Genomic DNA, 16,375 nt, shown 5'->3' on the forward strand with positions numbered 1-16,375 from the left:
AAATTGTTTACATTTTCTTTGCACAAAACCCAATTGTGAAAGGGCTTAAATAAGTTGTTTTACAAGTTCTACTCTTTATAAGGAATAAAGTGGTATCCTTTTTGTAATACCATACTGAATTCCATCTTTTCAAAAGCTTTTTTTCTTTGCTTATTTGCATCATGTTTAATTGCACATTATCGCAACAAATTGCATTGTATCGTATCGCATTGATTTGAACTTAATGTGTATCGAATCGTATCGCAATCGTGACGACGGTGAAACGTATCACATCGTATCGCCAGAAAATTCCATGTATCGTTTAAGTATCGCATCGCTGGCAGTGGATCGTGATGTGTATCGAATCGTCCTCAGTGCTGAGATTCACATCCCTAATATATATATATATATATATATATATATATATATATATATATATATATATATATATATATATTGAAGGTCCCAAATATGCTTCCCTTTCATTACTGATGAAAGGTACCAAATATGGTTGCCATTCTGACACAAAGGTACCACATGGTTGCTTTCACAATACATATGGTACAAGATTTGGTTCCACTCCTCATACATACGGTGCCATATACAGTTCCTTTTCTGACACTTATGGTATGAAATATGATCCCCAGGAGACCAAATATGGTTCCTGATACATAGGGTAAAAAATATGGTTCTTTTCCTGATTCTTAGAGGATCATGCATGATTCCCCATAAGCATGGTACCAAATATGGTACCTTTTTAAACTATTCAATATTTTTTATACATACATCTTATGACATACAAGGGAACACATATAGTTTAAGATCCTTAGGATTCCAGCTATGGTTCCTGATACATTCAGTATCAAATATGATCATTTCCTAATGCTTAAAGTTTCAAGTATTGTTTGTTTTCTGATGTTTAAGATACCAAATATGCTTCCCTTTATACAAGGTACTAAATATGTTCCTCATCTTTATGGTACCAAATATTCTTACTATATGGCTCAGGATACATTGAATATAAAATATGGTTCCTGATACAACGCAACTCTGACTCCTTTATTGATCCTGTAGACAAGTATAATTTCTGGCATATTTCCTGATATTCAAGAATTATCCATCAAGAAATTTCCCCATTTAATTTCATTCATGATGCTTGCGCTACAAAATGTTATATTTACGATTCCAATTTATATTATTATAATTTTTGTTTACATTGCTAGAAAATTATTAATTACCTTAGTAATTTATTGTTTTATTGTTTATTGTTGTATATATGATATTAGCTTCATGTGCAGCACTTTGTGTACAGCAGTGGTTGTTTTAAAGTGCTTTATAAATACAGTTGAGTTGAGTTGAGAAAACATTTGAAAACATTGTCATTGAACAATTCTCAGCGATGAATGACTTTATTTATTTATTTAGTTTGTTACATGATTTTTTAGAAGGATTGTAAGTGCTTAAACATGATTCTTAAATCTCCATCACTGGATTTTTTTAATGATTAAAAAAAATATTCCCTGGCAATGTAAAACTCAAATTCAAAAATTTCAAAAGCAACTTTAAAAAACTACAGTAACAAAGTGGGTGGAAAAATCCTCACTGTAAGAAAAAAAAATCGTGTAAAATCATTCTATGAAAAATTATTAAAAACGCTTTCTGGCATTGTAAACAAAAATGCAACTGTCTTTCACTGACCAATAAGACACCTCCTTTATTAACCGTGCTTTCTTCTTGATTTTTTTTCCCTCATCACCACCAGATTCTCCACCCACCAGAATGACACCAGCCTCGTCTGTCTTTTTCGGCAGTTCTGACCTGAGCAGAGAGTGCAGCTTCATCAAACCTCTGGCCTCCACACCTGGAAACAAGACACTTCCGATAGGTGAAGAAGCCAACTGTGCTCTCACGTCATTCCTAGAAAGTCGAGAAAGATTTAGGTTGTCAAAGGTTGCCGAGCTACAGGTTGCTGTTTTTTTTTCTCAATTCATGCGAAAGGCAGATGGAGCCATGGCTGACCATGGAGATTAACACACACACACACACACACACTCACACACACACACACACACACACACACACACACACACACGTGTGCGGCAATCAATAGCAAAGGAAGGGAAGCTGTAATGACTTGTTCGGTTTGGCTATCCATTATTCACTACCTTCACAAGGTTGTGTGTTATTGACAGGCAAAAGGTGATGGAGGGCGTGGATGTTTTGGTCTGTTGTGCATGCGGTGAATATGAGCGTGCAACGGGTCCTCTTGGTTCACTGGTAATCGATGCTCAAGGATTGGAACTCAGAGGGATCATTTTAAAATGCTTTCATATTATTGACCACCAGCTTTAGCTTGTTGCGCCTGCCTCTTTAATTACTATACGCACACTGATCGATTATGACAGCTCGAATACAAATAATGTGCTTGATGATAACTAACTACAGCGACACGCAGTCAAGAACAGACCTCTGCCAAGGCCGAACCATTAAATACAGTTAATTTCAAGTATGTACCTCCTTTATATGCTAACATCCTGTATGGGCCTGAAATATGTCATAAAGATTTATGTATTCCTCGGTTGAATGAAAATGAGTCTTTCCGGAAATGTAAAGAAAAATTAAAAAAAAACCCACATGTCAAATGAATGAAAAAGTATTTTACAAATGTGTGAAAAATGTCAAATAAAATAAATGAAAATACATAACATTGATTGAATGAAAATGTCTGGGAATAAATGAAAATGTTAATTTAAAAATCTGAGGTAAAATCCTGTTGGGCAGAGGAAAGATTTATTATTCATTGTTAAAATTACCAATTAAAATGTTCATAAATGCGTTCTGGCAATTAAAACTTATTCAACTGAAAGTGAAATGAATGAAGCATTTACTTGAGTTAAACTAGATTAAGAAACACGGGAGGAAAAAAAATCAAAATTGTTACTCACTGAGAAGTGTTTAAAGGTAAAGAAATGTTCTCTGGTGAACAATCGAGAAATTTATAAATGAACTTTAAAATAAATTAATGACTTGAAGAAGGTGGGGCTGGGGGGAACCATTTAATCAGAAATGTTCAACAAAAATATCAAATGGCAAATGGCAAAAATGGCAATGTAACCAATAGTCAAAACTCATTGGAATGAATGACAAATTACACTCAACACAACTACTAACTAAATTCTGAAGGGACAAAAAGGAAATGGTCTACGAAAGTGTCAAAAAATATTTTCTGTCAGTGTAAACAAAATGTAAAAGAAAAGTGAAATGAAACATTTTCAATTAAATGTATAACCTGTAAAAACATTGATTATTTTTTCTTTTACTTGTTTTTAAAACAAATAAAATCATAATTCATGGAGAAATGTTCAATTCATGTTAAACTGTGCTTCTTTATGATGTAAACCTGGGGTGTCAAACTCACTTTTGTCACTTTGACCAATTTTGAGTTGCGTCTTCCCTCGGAGGGCCGTTATGATGTTTAATCTTATTATTGCATTATTACTTGTAAGAATAACCAAATTATTGCAAAATATAAATGTCATTTATTACACATGACAAATTGACATTTCAGTACATTTTTTTAGCAAGGATCATGCAAGTTGAAACATGATTTTTTTTCGGGAGTCCACATAAAATGATATGGCCGGCCAGATCTGGCCCCGGGCCTTGAGTTTGACAGCAGTGACGTAAACAAAAGGGCAGATGTATTGGATCTCATTTTATTGTGCTGGTTTGGGGCCATCAAAATATGGTATGCTGTATTAAGAACATATTCCTCGCAATTTTCCAGTTCCCACTGCGCTGAGGGTAAACGGGCCGACAAATGGCCTGGCCGTGGACGGGCGTCCCGCCTTACTCAACCCCTCCCAGATCACCTTAGGAACTCAGGGCCAAGCATATCGAGCCGCCGACTTGGGAGACAGTCCAGGTAAGACTTCCTTCCTCTGTCGCTTGTGTTCCACGTTCAACATGCGACAATTTTGATGGCGTTTTGTTGGGGTGGGGGTTTGTGTGTGTGCGCGCGCGCGTGTGTGTGTGTGTGTGTGTACGTGTGTATGTCTCTCAGTGTCATCCGCCATGAACTCTGGCCCTCCCAAGAAGCGCCATCGGAGCTGGCATCCCACTTCAAACGTTCCGGTTCCGCCCATGGCTGTCCCCGTGCCGGCCATCCGACCCGCCGTCTGCCCTGCAGGTCGGTTTGGAATATTATCGGGGGGCGGTGGCTTTGCACTAAGACCCGTGAATCCGACTCAAAGTCTGTTGTCTGCCTTAGCGGACATGTTTACGGAGGCTTTTTTCTAATAATCTCTCCAAATCTGCTTTGAGGATGACAAAACAACATTATTGACCTTCTGGGGTCGTTTAGGGATGAGTCACCCTCTTATCTCCATGGAGATAGAAGTACTGGGAAAAAAAAAAAATCTCCCATGTGATTCTGCTCTGATTAAATGTAACCTGCTTGCCAAAATGTCTTTGACCTGAAGAGAATATTAGCTAATCACTGTGTTTTCATTCCCCTCTTTACTATTCAGGTTCTGTTTTAGGCGGGGCTTCTCCTCAGCCCCCGGGGCCGGGCGTCATCCAGCCTCAGCCTGTCATCATCCCAGACAACCTATTCAACTGTGCAGGGGTTCGCCCCGTCATTCTCATTGGTACCAGACTCCTCTTCTTTGTCCTCTCTACTACTACTAAAATCCAGCAAAATGCTTCCGGAATGAAGAGAAGACACCCACTCTCTGCCATGTCTGTTGTTTGTCAGCATGTCTCGTTCACACAGCCGTGGCTTGGTTTTCGTCCTTTCACAGTCGAGGCCGCAGTGGATAAAGGCTGTAAAATTAGGTGGTGAAGGTTGATCTTGCTCGCCTAAACAGTAATAAGGCATCTGACCTCCACCAAGGCCAAACAGCATCACGTTTTACACTTGTATATGTATATACTGTATATACACAGCTCCTGTATTTGCCTGAATTACCCGCTGTGTTGTTAAGGATGTTGTCCAATTTGTTTGTAAGGTAAACAGCATCTGCAACAAAATGCAGAGGAATTTCTTCCACTAGTTCAAATTTGAAGAGGTTAATAAATAAAAGTTGCGAGATTGATCTTTGTTAGCATTTCAGGGTCCTTCATCAATAATTTACTTTATACAATGCAGGAATGTAATTTCAATTGAACAGATTTCCTTCCCTCTTTGATTCATTGTTACTCTATATTGTTGTCCATCCAGGGCATGGCTCCTTACCTTATTTCTACGGCAATGTGGGGGAAGTGGTGGTGAGCCCCCTGCTGGTGGGCTGCTACAAGAACGTCCAGCTGAGTGAGAAGACATTGGAGACCCTTGGCCTTAGCAGCAACTGCCAGCAGCTCAGCGTGGAGACCTTGATTCTGCTCACATTACAGTACTTGGCACGTCTAGGTAAGCTGTGAAATCCATGCAACAACAACAACAACAACGTTAGCACATCAACCTCACAGTGCAGAGGTGCGGGGTTCAATTCTGGTTCCGGCCTTCCTCCTCGTGCCTGCATGAGTTTTCTCCAGGTACTCTGGTTTCTGGTTTGGACCCCCATGTGCCTGCTTTGCCCATGTTAAAATCCGGTTGTCATCTGTCCGCCATGTCGAGACGGTCAGTGCGCGACAGGCGCACAGCATTTAAAGTGAATGAGAAGAGCCATTTGATTGCGCATGACTGGCTGTGAACATTCCCACCATGGCACAGACCTCCCTCAGTCTGATCCAGGGGTCCCCAAACTTTTTTCCTGTGAGGGCCACATAACTTTTCCCTTCTCTGATGGGGGGCCGGTGTCAATTTGTAACAGAAAAAGTGTGACGATCGTAGGGGAGCTTAAAAAATATATTGTTTTCCAGAAAGCCACACATAACCAAATAACCCTTTCCAGGTTCTTTACAGAAAAAAAGTCAGGAAACAAATAATAACACTATTAATGAAATAAATAATAACTAAATAACCCTCTCTGAGTTCTTCACAGAAAAAAACAGGAAATAAATAATAACTAAATAACTCTCTCTGGGTTCTTCATAGAAAAAAAAGCCATGGAACATTAACTTTCTGTTGTGCCATGCACTTATCTTAACAGATAAAAGTTCAGCTCAGTTGTCAGAGCAGAATCTCTCTGACACATACATATGAGCAGTCTCTTAAAGTTCTTGTGTTCCTTCCTTATAAACCTTTTGTAAGTTCCAGTAGGCTTGTAGACACCGCTGTTTGCAGTTAGGGGGGTTTTGGGGGCGTTTTTAACACAGTGACGGGTCATTTTGACCTGAGGACAACAGGAGGGTTAGCGGGCCGGGCCAAATGTGCTGACGGGCAGTATCCGGCCGGCGGGCTGTAGTTTGGGGACCCCTGCTCTGGTCCGCCGGCTTGTACTTCTCTGAGGAATGAGCAACTCCCGGGTCTAACCAGCCTCTGTTCCGCTGCGCACCACACAGGATGTATGGCGTTGATAGAAAAAGAGCACTACGTCTTTAAAAGTGGCTATGAACAAGCTGTAAGGGTCACAAGATCAAATGACCCTTAAGCGATGAACAGAAACATGACTCCAGATAAACAAATACACTAACAGCCGGTGTACATGCCTGTTGTGCAGGTCCAGAGCAAATCCCCCTTCGGGAGGAGCTGGAGCAGATTGTCCTGAAAGCCATGCTCTGCTGTCCCGGTGGTCCCGCCATCTCCCCGTCGCAGCTGCCTTGGCTGGCTCGCTTGGAGGCCAGCGTTTCCGGGGGCGCCGTCCAAGTGGTGTTAACCCATAATTCACTGGGCGAGGGTATTTGTGAGTCTCTGCGCTCCCTCAGCGAGGGTCCCCACCTCCAGCAGTCTCTTCCCACCTACGTGGTCATCATATACTCCTCCAAGACGAGTGGCAACGAGTTCTGCGTGATGGTTTTAGGTATATTTACAACATTATGAGCATCTCACACTCTGCATCAAATAGTGGCGGGCTATACATTTGGTACCAGGCTACAGTGTGGGCTGCACCTCTTAATACCAGCACTATCATATCAAACTCCCATCAATACGATTAAGATTAGGATTAAGATATTCTTTATTTGTCCCGCAATGACGAAATTTACAGTCAGAGTTCAGAAAGGAAAACACTGGGTCGGGAGAGGGAAAAAAAAATATGACACAAAAAAAAGCATCACAGTCAAGCCCAGCATCATCATGGTTCGCAAATGTGCCTATTCACAAATTCTGCGAACAATGTTGAGGTGACTGGAGGCGCTTCATTTCGTCAGGTCGTAGCATCTTTGAAGAGAGAAAAAATGCTTCGCCGCCATCTTACAAGCCTTTTTGCGTGTGCGTGAATTACTTGCTTATTTTTGCTGTATGTGGCAGGTTCCTTTCAACCATGAATAGCAGGGCAACATTGTATTACAGCATATACAGTAATTGTGCCGCATATAGATTCTAAAACACTTCAGAAATGTCCAAAATGAAATACATCATACTCACCAAATATTATGTGCAGTTTGCGACACGTTTGGCTGGTCAAACGAGCTCTGACCAACCATTCAGGGATCAGAAAAAAATGCTTATGTCACTGGGGCCAACTTGTGAGGCAAATATGAAATCTGCTTCGTTTAGGAAGCAGTCCCCTAGCAAATGTTTGAACACACTCCCCGCTGACCTACGTAATACAGACTCATGAACAAATTTCAAATCCAGCCTCAAAACACATCGGTTTAGACAAGCCTATTCACTCAGATCATAAAGCTATTATTTTTATTTTGTTGTATTTTTTCTTATTTTATTTGATGTTATTTTATTTGATGAACTGAGCAGATGAGATTGACATGGCTCACAACTAAGAGCGCAATGTATTCGCCACAGGAAAGTTCCAAGCACGGGCTTTAGCGGAGGGCATGCTGACTACCAACGAGTTCCTGAAGGAGATCAGCTACGAACTCATCACTGGCAAAGTCAGCGTGTTGGTGTCACACTTCAAAACCACCTCTCTAGGTAAGCGTTGATTTGACCAAATGTAGCTTGAAAGAGCATGGACAAGTTCTGTACTTTTTTTTTGTGCTAATATAATTCTCAAGCACAACATGTTAAAAAAGAATTGCCTGAAATATTTGCATCTGTCTCCAAAATGAATCCGTGAACGATTACAGAGGAAAGTAAATATTAGAACAAAATGAGAGGAAATACTCATAGCATCTGATCATATTAAATGAATGAGTGAACAGTCACTTAAACAGTTTAAGGTGAAGGCAAAATGTAAGGAAATGCTAACTGATGATCTGATGAAATCTTACTGGGATAAAAGTCATGTTACAATTGACAGAGATTTATTGTCTGTGTTTTTTCTTTTTCTTCTTATTTTATTATTATATTTTCAATATTCTCTGTGAAAAAAATAGGGGAGTTGGGATTTGGTCAATTTCATGACATAATTCATTGATGGATCGTCACAATAAGCGGAAGTATATTTGCAGAATATCATTAAAAAAAACATCCAGCTAGCTAGTTAGCTAGATAGCTACTTACTGACTAACTAACTAATTTACAATGGATAATAGTAAAATAAGTAAAATGTTTCTTCAAATTGTTTGCGAATCAACTCTGCATCATTATACATGAGTACCGCTGTATGCCGTTTGGCATTTGCTCATGTTCCCATGCTTGTTTGTGTGTGCGTGCGCGCTCGTGTGTTTCCATGCCAACGGCTTGTGCTGGCAGGGGACAATCTGGACAAGCAGCTGGTGCGGTATCAGCGGCGACGGAAGGGCCAGGTCATACAGCCCTTACAGGGCGATGTCACTGACCACATCCACTCGCAGGAGGCCGCCAGCATGTCACCACCTTCGGACAGAGGTGACTCTCGAACCACACCGAAAAAACCGCAACAATGTTTGCGTCAGTATTTGACTTGACAGGAGACAACAATTGCATCATTCAGCTGGCTAAAAGCTCTACAAATACAAATATACATACATGTGTAGAAAGAGAGAAGGAGTGAGAGAGCGAGACACTACTAGAGCGCTAATCATTGTTGAAAGATGCCCACTCCACATAATGTCAGAATTGTTCTTGTTTCTTTGGGTCAGAAGTGTTCAGCAAGATCTTCCAGATCTTTCCGACGCAGTTGAGTGTGGCGCGCCGCCTCCTCTCGCAGGTCTGCTCCATCGCCGACTCGGGCAGCCAGAACCTGGACTTGGGCCGCTTCTGCAAAGTGGACTTCCTGGTTCTGGTACCGCCTTCTTACATCCTGGTCAACCAGACGGCACAGCGCATCCGACAATCAGGTACGTCCAAAAATATATAAAATACATGAAAATCATCTTGCAGAACACTATGCATTCATTTTTTCCCCCGTAGGCGTCTTGTTAGACTTGGGGATGGAAGAGTCGTGCCCACCCCAGAAGTGCGACAAGTACGTAGTGCGACTGGATACCGATGTGCATGCCAAGATGGAGGCCTTTATGAGGAAAGTCAAACAGAACCCATACACGCTGTTTGTCCTAATCCACGACAACTCTCATGTCGACCTCACCAGGTACCAGACACAATATTTGAGAAATAATTTTGACTGACTGTCTGGCCTTGGTCTGTTTTTTGATGAAAACAAAAGGAGGAGGAGGGAGAACCTTGAAGTTTGCATATATGTGGGCCAGGTCACTTGAAGTTGTATTTTATCTCCAGCTGCACATGAGTAAATCATCTCAAATGCATCAAGGGCAGACACCGTATGCATAGCTCATGAGGATAAAGTGGATCAGATAATGGTTTCAAGTAGCAAGCATTAGGAACATATGCAGACAGAGATTAATTCATAAAGTAAGAAGTGGTCAGGAAGTAAGCTGCTACTATCAAACAAACACAATTTTTCAAGTTTTTGTTCTAAATTCGGCCAAGTACAATTTTCTCCATGACGACTGACGTTTTTAAGAAGTTTGTCTAAATATACATTTATCCTGCTCATTAGCTAGAAAATTGGCTTTTTGCTTTACTAATTTCTAATTTAGCTGGATGATGCTAAAACTAGATGGGAAAATCAAGAGGATATCATGTGGGATGTGTCATTGTGTATCATTCATTTTGACGATGCTAAAAATCATCGGACTTTCTTCTTCCCACTGAACCAGTGCTCTGTCAGGCTCTGTATGCCATGGAGAGCTGCAGGGTCTGGCTGACCGGGTGGTTAACTGCCAGGAGGTCCTGGATGCGGTCAACCTGCTGGTGCTGCAGGTCAGCTGCTTCCCGTACACGCTGCAGACGCACCAGTCCCGCATCAGCATGCACAATGAGGTGCACTGGCCCTCCAATGAAAGCCTGGTGAGTGTCTGCAAATATATATTTGTTAAAAACTCGTTTCTTTCTTGATGGATTAGGATTACATGGTTGGATGCCAACTGCAGCTCTGTGGTAGTCAACCGCGCCTCCTAGTGGGCATTTTATCCCTGTACATGGGACCTCCTGACTGTGAGGCAGACATGCTGAGCACAAGTTTGCCAGGTCCAAATGATCCTGATTTAGATGCAAACGGATGATTTTTCAAGCCTCGATGGAGTTCTCAAACATTTTGGGTCCAGGGAACACTTCCAAGCGGGATTTTTTTTCTCCCAGGCACGCCTTCATAATCCTAATGACAATTAATCATAAATGGCATGTGACCTCCTAAATATCACAGGAATTAATAAATTGAGTATTTTGGAGCAGCAGTCCCCAACTCCCAGGCCGTAGGTCATTTAGTACTGGGCAACACAGAAAGAATAAAGAATTTGCATTACTTCCGTTTTTTAAATTTTCGAATCTGAAATATGTTTTATTTTGAAAAATTATTGGATTCTCTGTTACATCCGTCTACACTAGTAGTCACGTGATAGGTTACCGCTAAAATGAAACCCAGGAGCTAGCAAAATGAGTAAAAAACAAACGTCTCTGGAAAGTTTCATTGGGAAGGTGAAAAGGTCCAGCCAGGAGACAGAAGAGGAGCCTGTGACTTTCAAGAAAAAGAAGGCTACATTTAATAGACAGTATCAGGAATCCTACTTAAAATTCGGATTTATCTCAATGGGAAATTCCCACGCACCATGCACACTCTGTGTAATATGTGGCGATGGTGAGTCGTAGTTTTTATGCACCTTGTAGTTGGGGTGTATCTGATTTTGAAGGCATGTATCGCTGCGAGCAGAGACTGTTGCGGCCAGATAGGACGTTCCTCTGTCAGGATTGGTGTTTATTATTGTGTTTAGAAAATACCAGTTTTCATGCAGTTCATATCATATTATTTTGTTGTATTTATCCATCATACTAGATTCAGGCCGGTCCCTGAAAATATTGTTGGACATTAAACCAGTCCGTGGGTCAAAAAAGGTTGGGGGCCGCTGCTTTGGAGGACAGAAGTCGCCATTTTAAGGGAAAAAAAATCATATTTTTAGAGGAAAAAAAGTGTCTAAATTATGGGATTGGACTTTTTTTAGTGCATGGCAAGTTTAGCGTAAATTGCTGTCTGTTAATCGTTTTGGTATTTGCGTAGATAGGCACAGTTAGCGCCGTTGTGGGAGTGAATCCAGTCAACTTGATTCCCAGCCACTCAAAGTGGTTCCTCTCATTCCCTCTCAGTGTTAAATTCAGTGCAGGTGAGACGTGTGGTCTACATGGCAGAAGTATAACAGACTCGCTTTTTGGAGTCCATGCAAGAGATAGGCGTGAGTAAATTACGTTAATAAGGAACTGCTTGTGAATCTCCACTTGCAGATGATGTAAAGTGGCCACTTGGAGACCAACTTCCAACCCAGACTCTGTGTATGTGTGTGACAACCCCTAACCCCTGCCACACACACACACACACGCACACACACACACACACACGCGCACACACACACACACACACAAATTGCAATTGTGGACCCCCATGCTAGGTCTGTGGACTCATGGGGTCCAGGACCTCCTGTTTGAGAACCTCCATTTTGAAGACATATCTAACTATTGAGCCTTTTTCTGACTTTGATGGGAAAGGGGGAAAAATCCTTCAAGTAGGCTAAATGATTAGCATGTGTGTATCTATCTTTAAAGGGCCAATGTGGAAGGGGCTGAGAGGTTATGTTGTCTGTTTTATCTTCCAACAGGGGTCGCTCTCTCCTGGCGAGTTGGCCTACTTTGGCCTGGGCGACTACAGCAGGTCCCTGCAGTGGGGCGTTGCCAGCCCTATACTGCGCTGTGACGATGCCTTTGAGAAAATGGTCCACACACTTCTGCACAGGTCCAACAGCTCTCAAAATAACTTCAATTAGGGGTCCTCCTAAGTTTTGGCTCCCAAAATTTGACTCTCTGGTCATCCTAAACAAATGACGACATTCATTTCTAAATCCTGTGGGAATTTTTTTTTCTTAAAATTTTAGCCTACCTATTCATGACCTGATTAATAGAAAAGAACTTAACCAAATTCACATTAAATGTGTGTGTGTTTGAAGAGTATTTGCAAATACATTTTCATCGCTACTGGAAGACTTCATGAGATGCATGATCAAGTATCGGTACTTGTCCTCGGCATCAGTGTATGCCTTCTCACATTCTGTGCTCTGTGGGAATGACCGTTACTGCAGCCTACATGAATGGAGGACCTTCTATGCCTCTTCCTCTTGCTTTTAATTACCCTATATCGCTTCCAGGAGACCTCCGTGCTGTGGTACTATAACAAAGTTGCGCAACTCTAAATTCAGGCTTGCAAGAATATTTTTATCCCCATCCCATTTACCCATCCATCCTCTGACCTGCTTATCCGCACAAGGGTCACGGGGCATGCTGGAGCCTATCCCAGCTGTATTCGGGGAATAGGCGGGGTACACCCTCAACTGGTTGCCAGCCAATCGCAGGGCACATAAAGATGAACAACCATCCGCGCTACACTCACACCTCGGATCAATTTAGAGTATTCCATGAAGCTGCCAAGCATGTTTTTGGAATGTGGAAGGAAACCTGAGCACCTGGAAAAAACCCATGAAGAGAACATGCAAACTCCACACAGGAAGGCCGGAGCCAGAATCCAATCCTGCGCCTCTGCACTGTGACGCCGACGCGCGAACCAGTCGACTCCCGGACCACCCCACAATGTTTTTAGATTGAGATTCAGAGAGAGAGAGAGATTTTTGATAAATATTTGTAAATTTTTTACAAAACAGAGAAGTGTTCATATTTACATACACAAACATAAATGCTTAAAAGTCGTCTTGAAAATTTGTGATTTAGAGGGGAAACATTGCAAGTGATTTTGGTGACCTCAAGCTACAGCTTGCGGACAGTTTGAGAACTGTTGCTTGAAGTACAACCTGATGTGCTAATAAAGATTGTTTTGTGGCGACAGACACCCCCACCTGCACAGCATGGTGATCCGCAGCTACCTGCTCATCCAGCAGTACACGGAGGCCATGATGGCGCTGACCTCTTCGCCGTCGCTGAGAGACCACATCACGCCCGAGACCCTGGCCATGGTGGAAGACCTAATCAACGCGCCCGGCCGGGAGGGCTCGCAAGGTCGCGGACACATGCTGCTGGTGCGCGTGCCTTCGCTACAGCTGGCCATGTTGGCGCAGGAGCGGCTGGAGGACGTGCGCGACAAGCTGGGCCTCCAGCTGTGCTTCGCCGTGCTGCTGGGGAGCCCCGCCTCGGAGATCATTCTGCACAGGAACTTCACTTGTCGCCTGCGGGTGAGATGCAGTTCTCATCTTTACCTCCACCAAGGAAATTGCAAGATTCTTTCAGCTGTGTCCATCCCAAACCAGGTCCGCACGGCCACCACGAACTGGAAGTCAAAATCCTAGCTGTCAATTGTGTTTTGTTGCAGGCCTGGCGTGGATGTGAGAACGAAGACTGGGTGCCCCTCACCTACGAGGATCTGGAGGGTCTTCCTTGCATCGTCATTCTCACGGGGAAAGACCCCCTTGGAGAGACCTTCCCTAGGCAATTTGATCTTGTTACCTTTTCTACATACATTACAATTCGATGAAGTTTTGCGGGATCTCATGACAGCGCTTCCAATACTGAAGTTTCATGGCAAAAATCATTCTTAACATGAGCATCCCACATGATTTCCCTTGTGGAACTTACTCCACTCATGTTGTGTTCTCTTTTCTGAAAGTGACTAGAAAGGAGCAAAACCTTTTCCAAAGAATACCGTATTTTCCGCACTATAAAGCGCATCTTAAAGCATTCAATTTTCTCAAAAACCAACAGCGCGCCTTATAATCCCATGTGCCCTATATATGGATCTATATTCTGATTTCTTGGACATAGTATCTGTATTTTAAATGTTAAATAAAGTGCTTTGTTACAGCTGCAGCAGGTGTGAAAGTGCTATATAAATAAAGCTGTATTGTATTGTATTCCTTTTGCGTAGCTCCATCTACTGGATGCATAATGAAACTGTAACCACCATTGTAGCTTCTATTCTATGCGCCTTACAATGCATTGCGCCCTATATATGAAACACAGTTTTTAAAAAGGCCATTCATTGAAGGTGCGCCTTATAGTGCGGATAACACGGTAATTGGTGGCAAGGAAGAATGTTGAATTGATCCATCTCGACCGATTGACAAGCTTTGAATGTTGGGGAGGAGCTAAGTGTAGCCTGGGTTGTAAGTGAAAGGTAAAGAGAGTCTTGGCCACATCAATGTGTAAACATATGCACATACTTTTTTTGATTTGTATCCTAAGTGGGCCACAAAATATTGTTTGTGGCTCCAAACGCTATCAGTTTAAACTACAATCTTCCCCTTCTTCCTCTCTAGGTCTCTGAAATACAGCGATCTGCGTCTGATTGACTCCAGTTACCTGACGCGTACGGCCCTGGAGCAGGAGGTAGGCCTGGCCTGCACCTACGTGTCCGTGGGCGTGGTCCAGGAACCGACCAAAGTAGCTGGCCCTCGGGAGTCAGACGGGGAGAAGATTGTCGCTGTCGTGAACGACGGAGAGGAGCTGGAGCGGCCTCAGAGCAATGGCAGTGCGGCCACCAGAACCTCGGGCTCCTTGGTGGAGAACGGGGTCAGTTCATCCGACAACGCCGAGGCCGCCCTCAAACCTCCAGCCTGCGCGCCGGAGGGTGTGGACACGTCGGGCCTCAAGCAGGAGTGCGACTCAGTGGGAATCCAGCTCCCATCCAACCCTCCCAAAGCCTCCAAGGCCCCTCCGTCGCTCTACTCCAGCTCCTCATCTTCCTCGCCGTCGCCCTCCTCCTCGTCTACGCAGCGTCCCAGCCAGTCCACGCAGTGCGGCCGCCAATCCAAGCCGTTGCGCGTGTCGCCGCGTACCGTTATCATGTCGCGGCCGGCGTACAATCTGCTGTCTGCCGACTCGGGAGGCCAGCTCAGCTCCTTCTCGCTGTTGCCCCACGCCGACGTGGCCTGGAGCAGCCCGCTGAGGCCCCCCGTCACCTCAGGCCTGCACGGCCAGGAGCAGAGCGCCTACTATCGCCAGTGGACCGTCGCCAAACAGCACCACGCTGACTACGAGGCACCGTCCACGCCGCACCCTCGACGCCTCCTGCTCAGCGGACCGCCACAGGTAGGAAGTTGAACAGACTCCCTTCGGTTGTTCCAATTTTGACCCAATAGGGCACACATGTCAAACAATATTTTGTGGCCCACTTAGGGTACAGTATTGCTCTTTCTGTGTCATGATCATTGTCAAATGAATTTATTTACTGTAAGTGTATAGATTGTCATTTGTTTTGCCTTTTTACACACCATTATCCAACTCTTTAATTTGGACAAAAGTACTGTATTTAAATTTGAGTGTAACGCTCTTCTAAGACTTCTGATTTCACATTCGATTTGATGCATTCTTGAGCACTTATCCTCAGTCTGGTCAAAGCTGTGAAGTGGCCTGTCACAGCTGACTTTGAACAAAATTTCTTGCCGACATGAAATTATTATTATTATTTTTTGAAATCACATCACAAATAAACCATGCAAATTTTAATCAGCAATCCCTTTAAGTGTGCCTAAACTGTTTATGCTGATTTCAAAAGTATTTTTTCCAAGCACATTATATTTTTGAGATATTTTCATTTTTTGATGAGGTTTGACCGTCAAAGGCTTGTACAATATCAGAAAAAAATTCCACCTGTTTGCTGAACCTAACCCTCAATTCATAAATATGATTTTTTTTTACACATTTACACACACACACACACACATACACACACGCGTATACTGTATTGTATATGTGCCATGGTACCTGGAGCAAACCCATGCATGCCTGAGCCGAGAGCACGACCCAGAAGCTCAAAACTGTAGGGCAGTTGTGCTGACCATCTCCCGTAGGGTTGCCCTCATTTGTTCATGTAATGGATAGTTAATGAACTATTATTGCTCCAACTGTACTGGGCAATGAAACTTTGCGAAGGCAGAATTTTTTGGATACAGCTCTTGTACCTGA

General features: G+C 43.0%; 1 protein-coding gene and 1 long non-coding RNA gene across 7 annotated transcripts in view; one reads left to right on the forward strand and one right to left on the reverse strand.

Moving 5' to 3' along the window:
* The window catches only part of greb1l (GREB1 like retinoic acid receptor coactivator), a 202,917-nt gene that overhangs the window by 176,202 nt on the left and 10,340 nt on the right, over positions 1-16,375 (forward strand). For all 6 annotated transcript variants that reach the window (XM_052088351.1, XM_052088354.1, XM_052088353.1 and 3 more), the window contains 15 exons: positions 1,742-1,864; positions 3,767-3,904; positions 4,043-4,168; positions 4,509-4,628; positions 5,201-5,389; positions 6,582-6,881; positions 7,826-7,954; positions 8,678-8,812; positions 9,046-9,243; positions 9,317-9,494; positions 10,084-10,273; positions 12,070-12,203; positions 13,305-13,647; positions 13,785-13,900; positions 14,728-15,499. In XM_052088351.1, the coding sequence (XP_051944311.1) occupies positions 1,742-1,864; positions 3,767-3,904; positions 4,043-4,168; positions 4,509-4,628; positions 5,201-5,389; positions 6,582-6,881; positions 7,826-7,954; positions 8,678-8,812; positions 9,046-9,243; positions 9,317-9,494; positions 10,084-10,273; positions 12,070-12,203; positions 13,305-13,647; positions 13,785-13,900; positions 14,728-15,499 (3,191 nt within the window). The remainder of the gene's footprint in view (positions 1-1,741; positions 1,865-3,766; positions 3,905-4,042; positions 4,169-4,508; positions 4,629-5,200; positions 5,390-6,581; positions 6,882-7,825; positions 7,955-8,677; positions 8,813-9,045; positions 9,244-9,316; positions 9,495-10,083; positions 10,274-12,069; positions 12,204-13,304; positions 13,648-13,784; positions 13,901-14,727; positions 15,500-16,375) is intronic.
* LOC127616820 (uncharacterized) lies at positions 15,642-15,858 on the reverse strand. The gene is made up of 2 exons (XR_007967207.1): positions 15,788-15,858; positions 15,642-15,751 (listed from the first exon to the last, which is right to left on the reverse strand). It is a non-coding gene; the product is annotated as an uncharacterized LOC127616820 (long non-coding RNA).

This window comes from Hippocampus zosterae, chromosome 15, assembly GCF_025434085.1.
Source record: "Hippocampus zosterae strain Florida chromosome 15, ASM2543408v3, whole genome shotgun sequence".
NCBI lineage: Eukaryota > Metazoa > Chordata > Actinopteri > Syngnathiformes > Syngnathidae > Hippocampus > Hippocampus zosterae.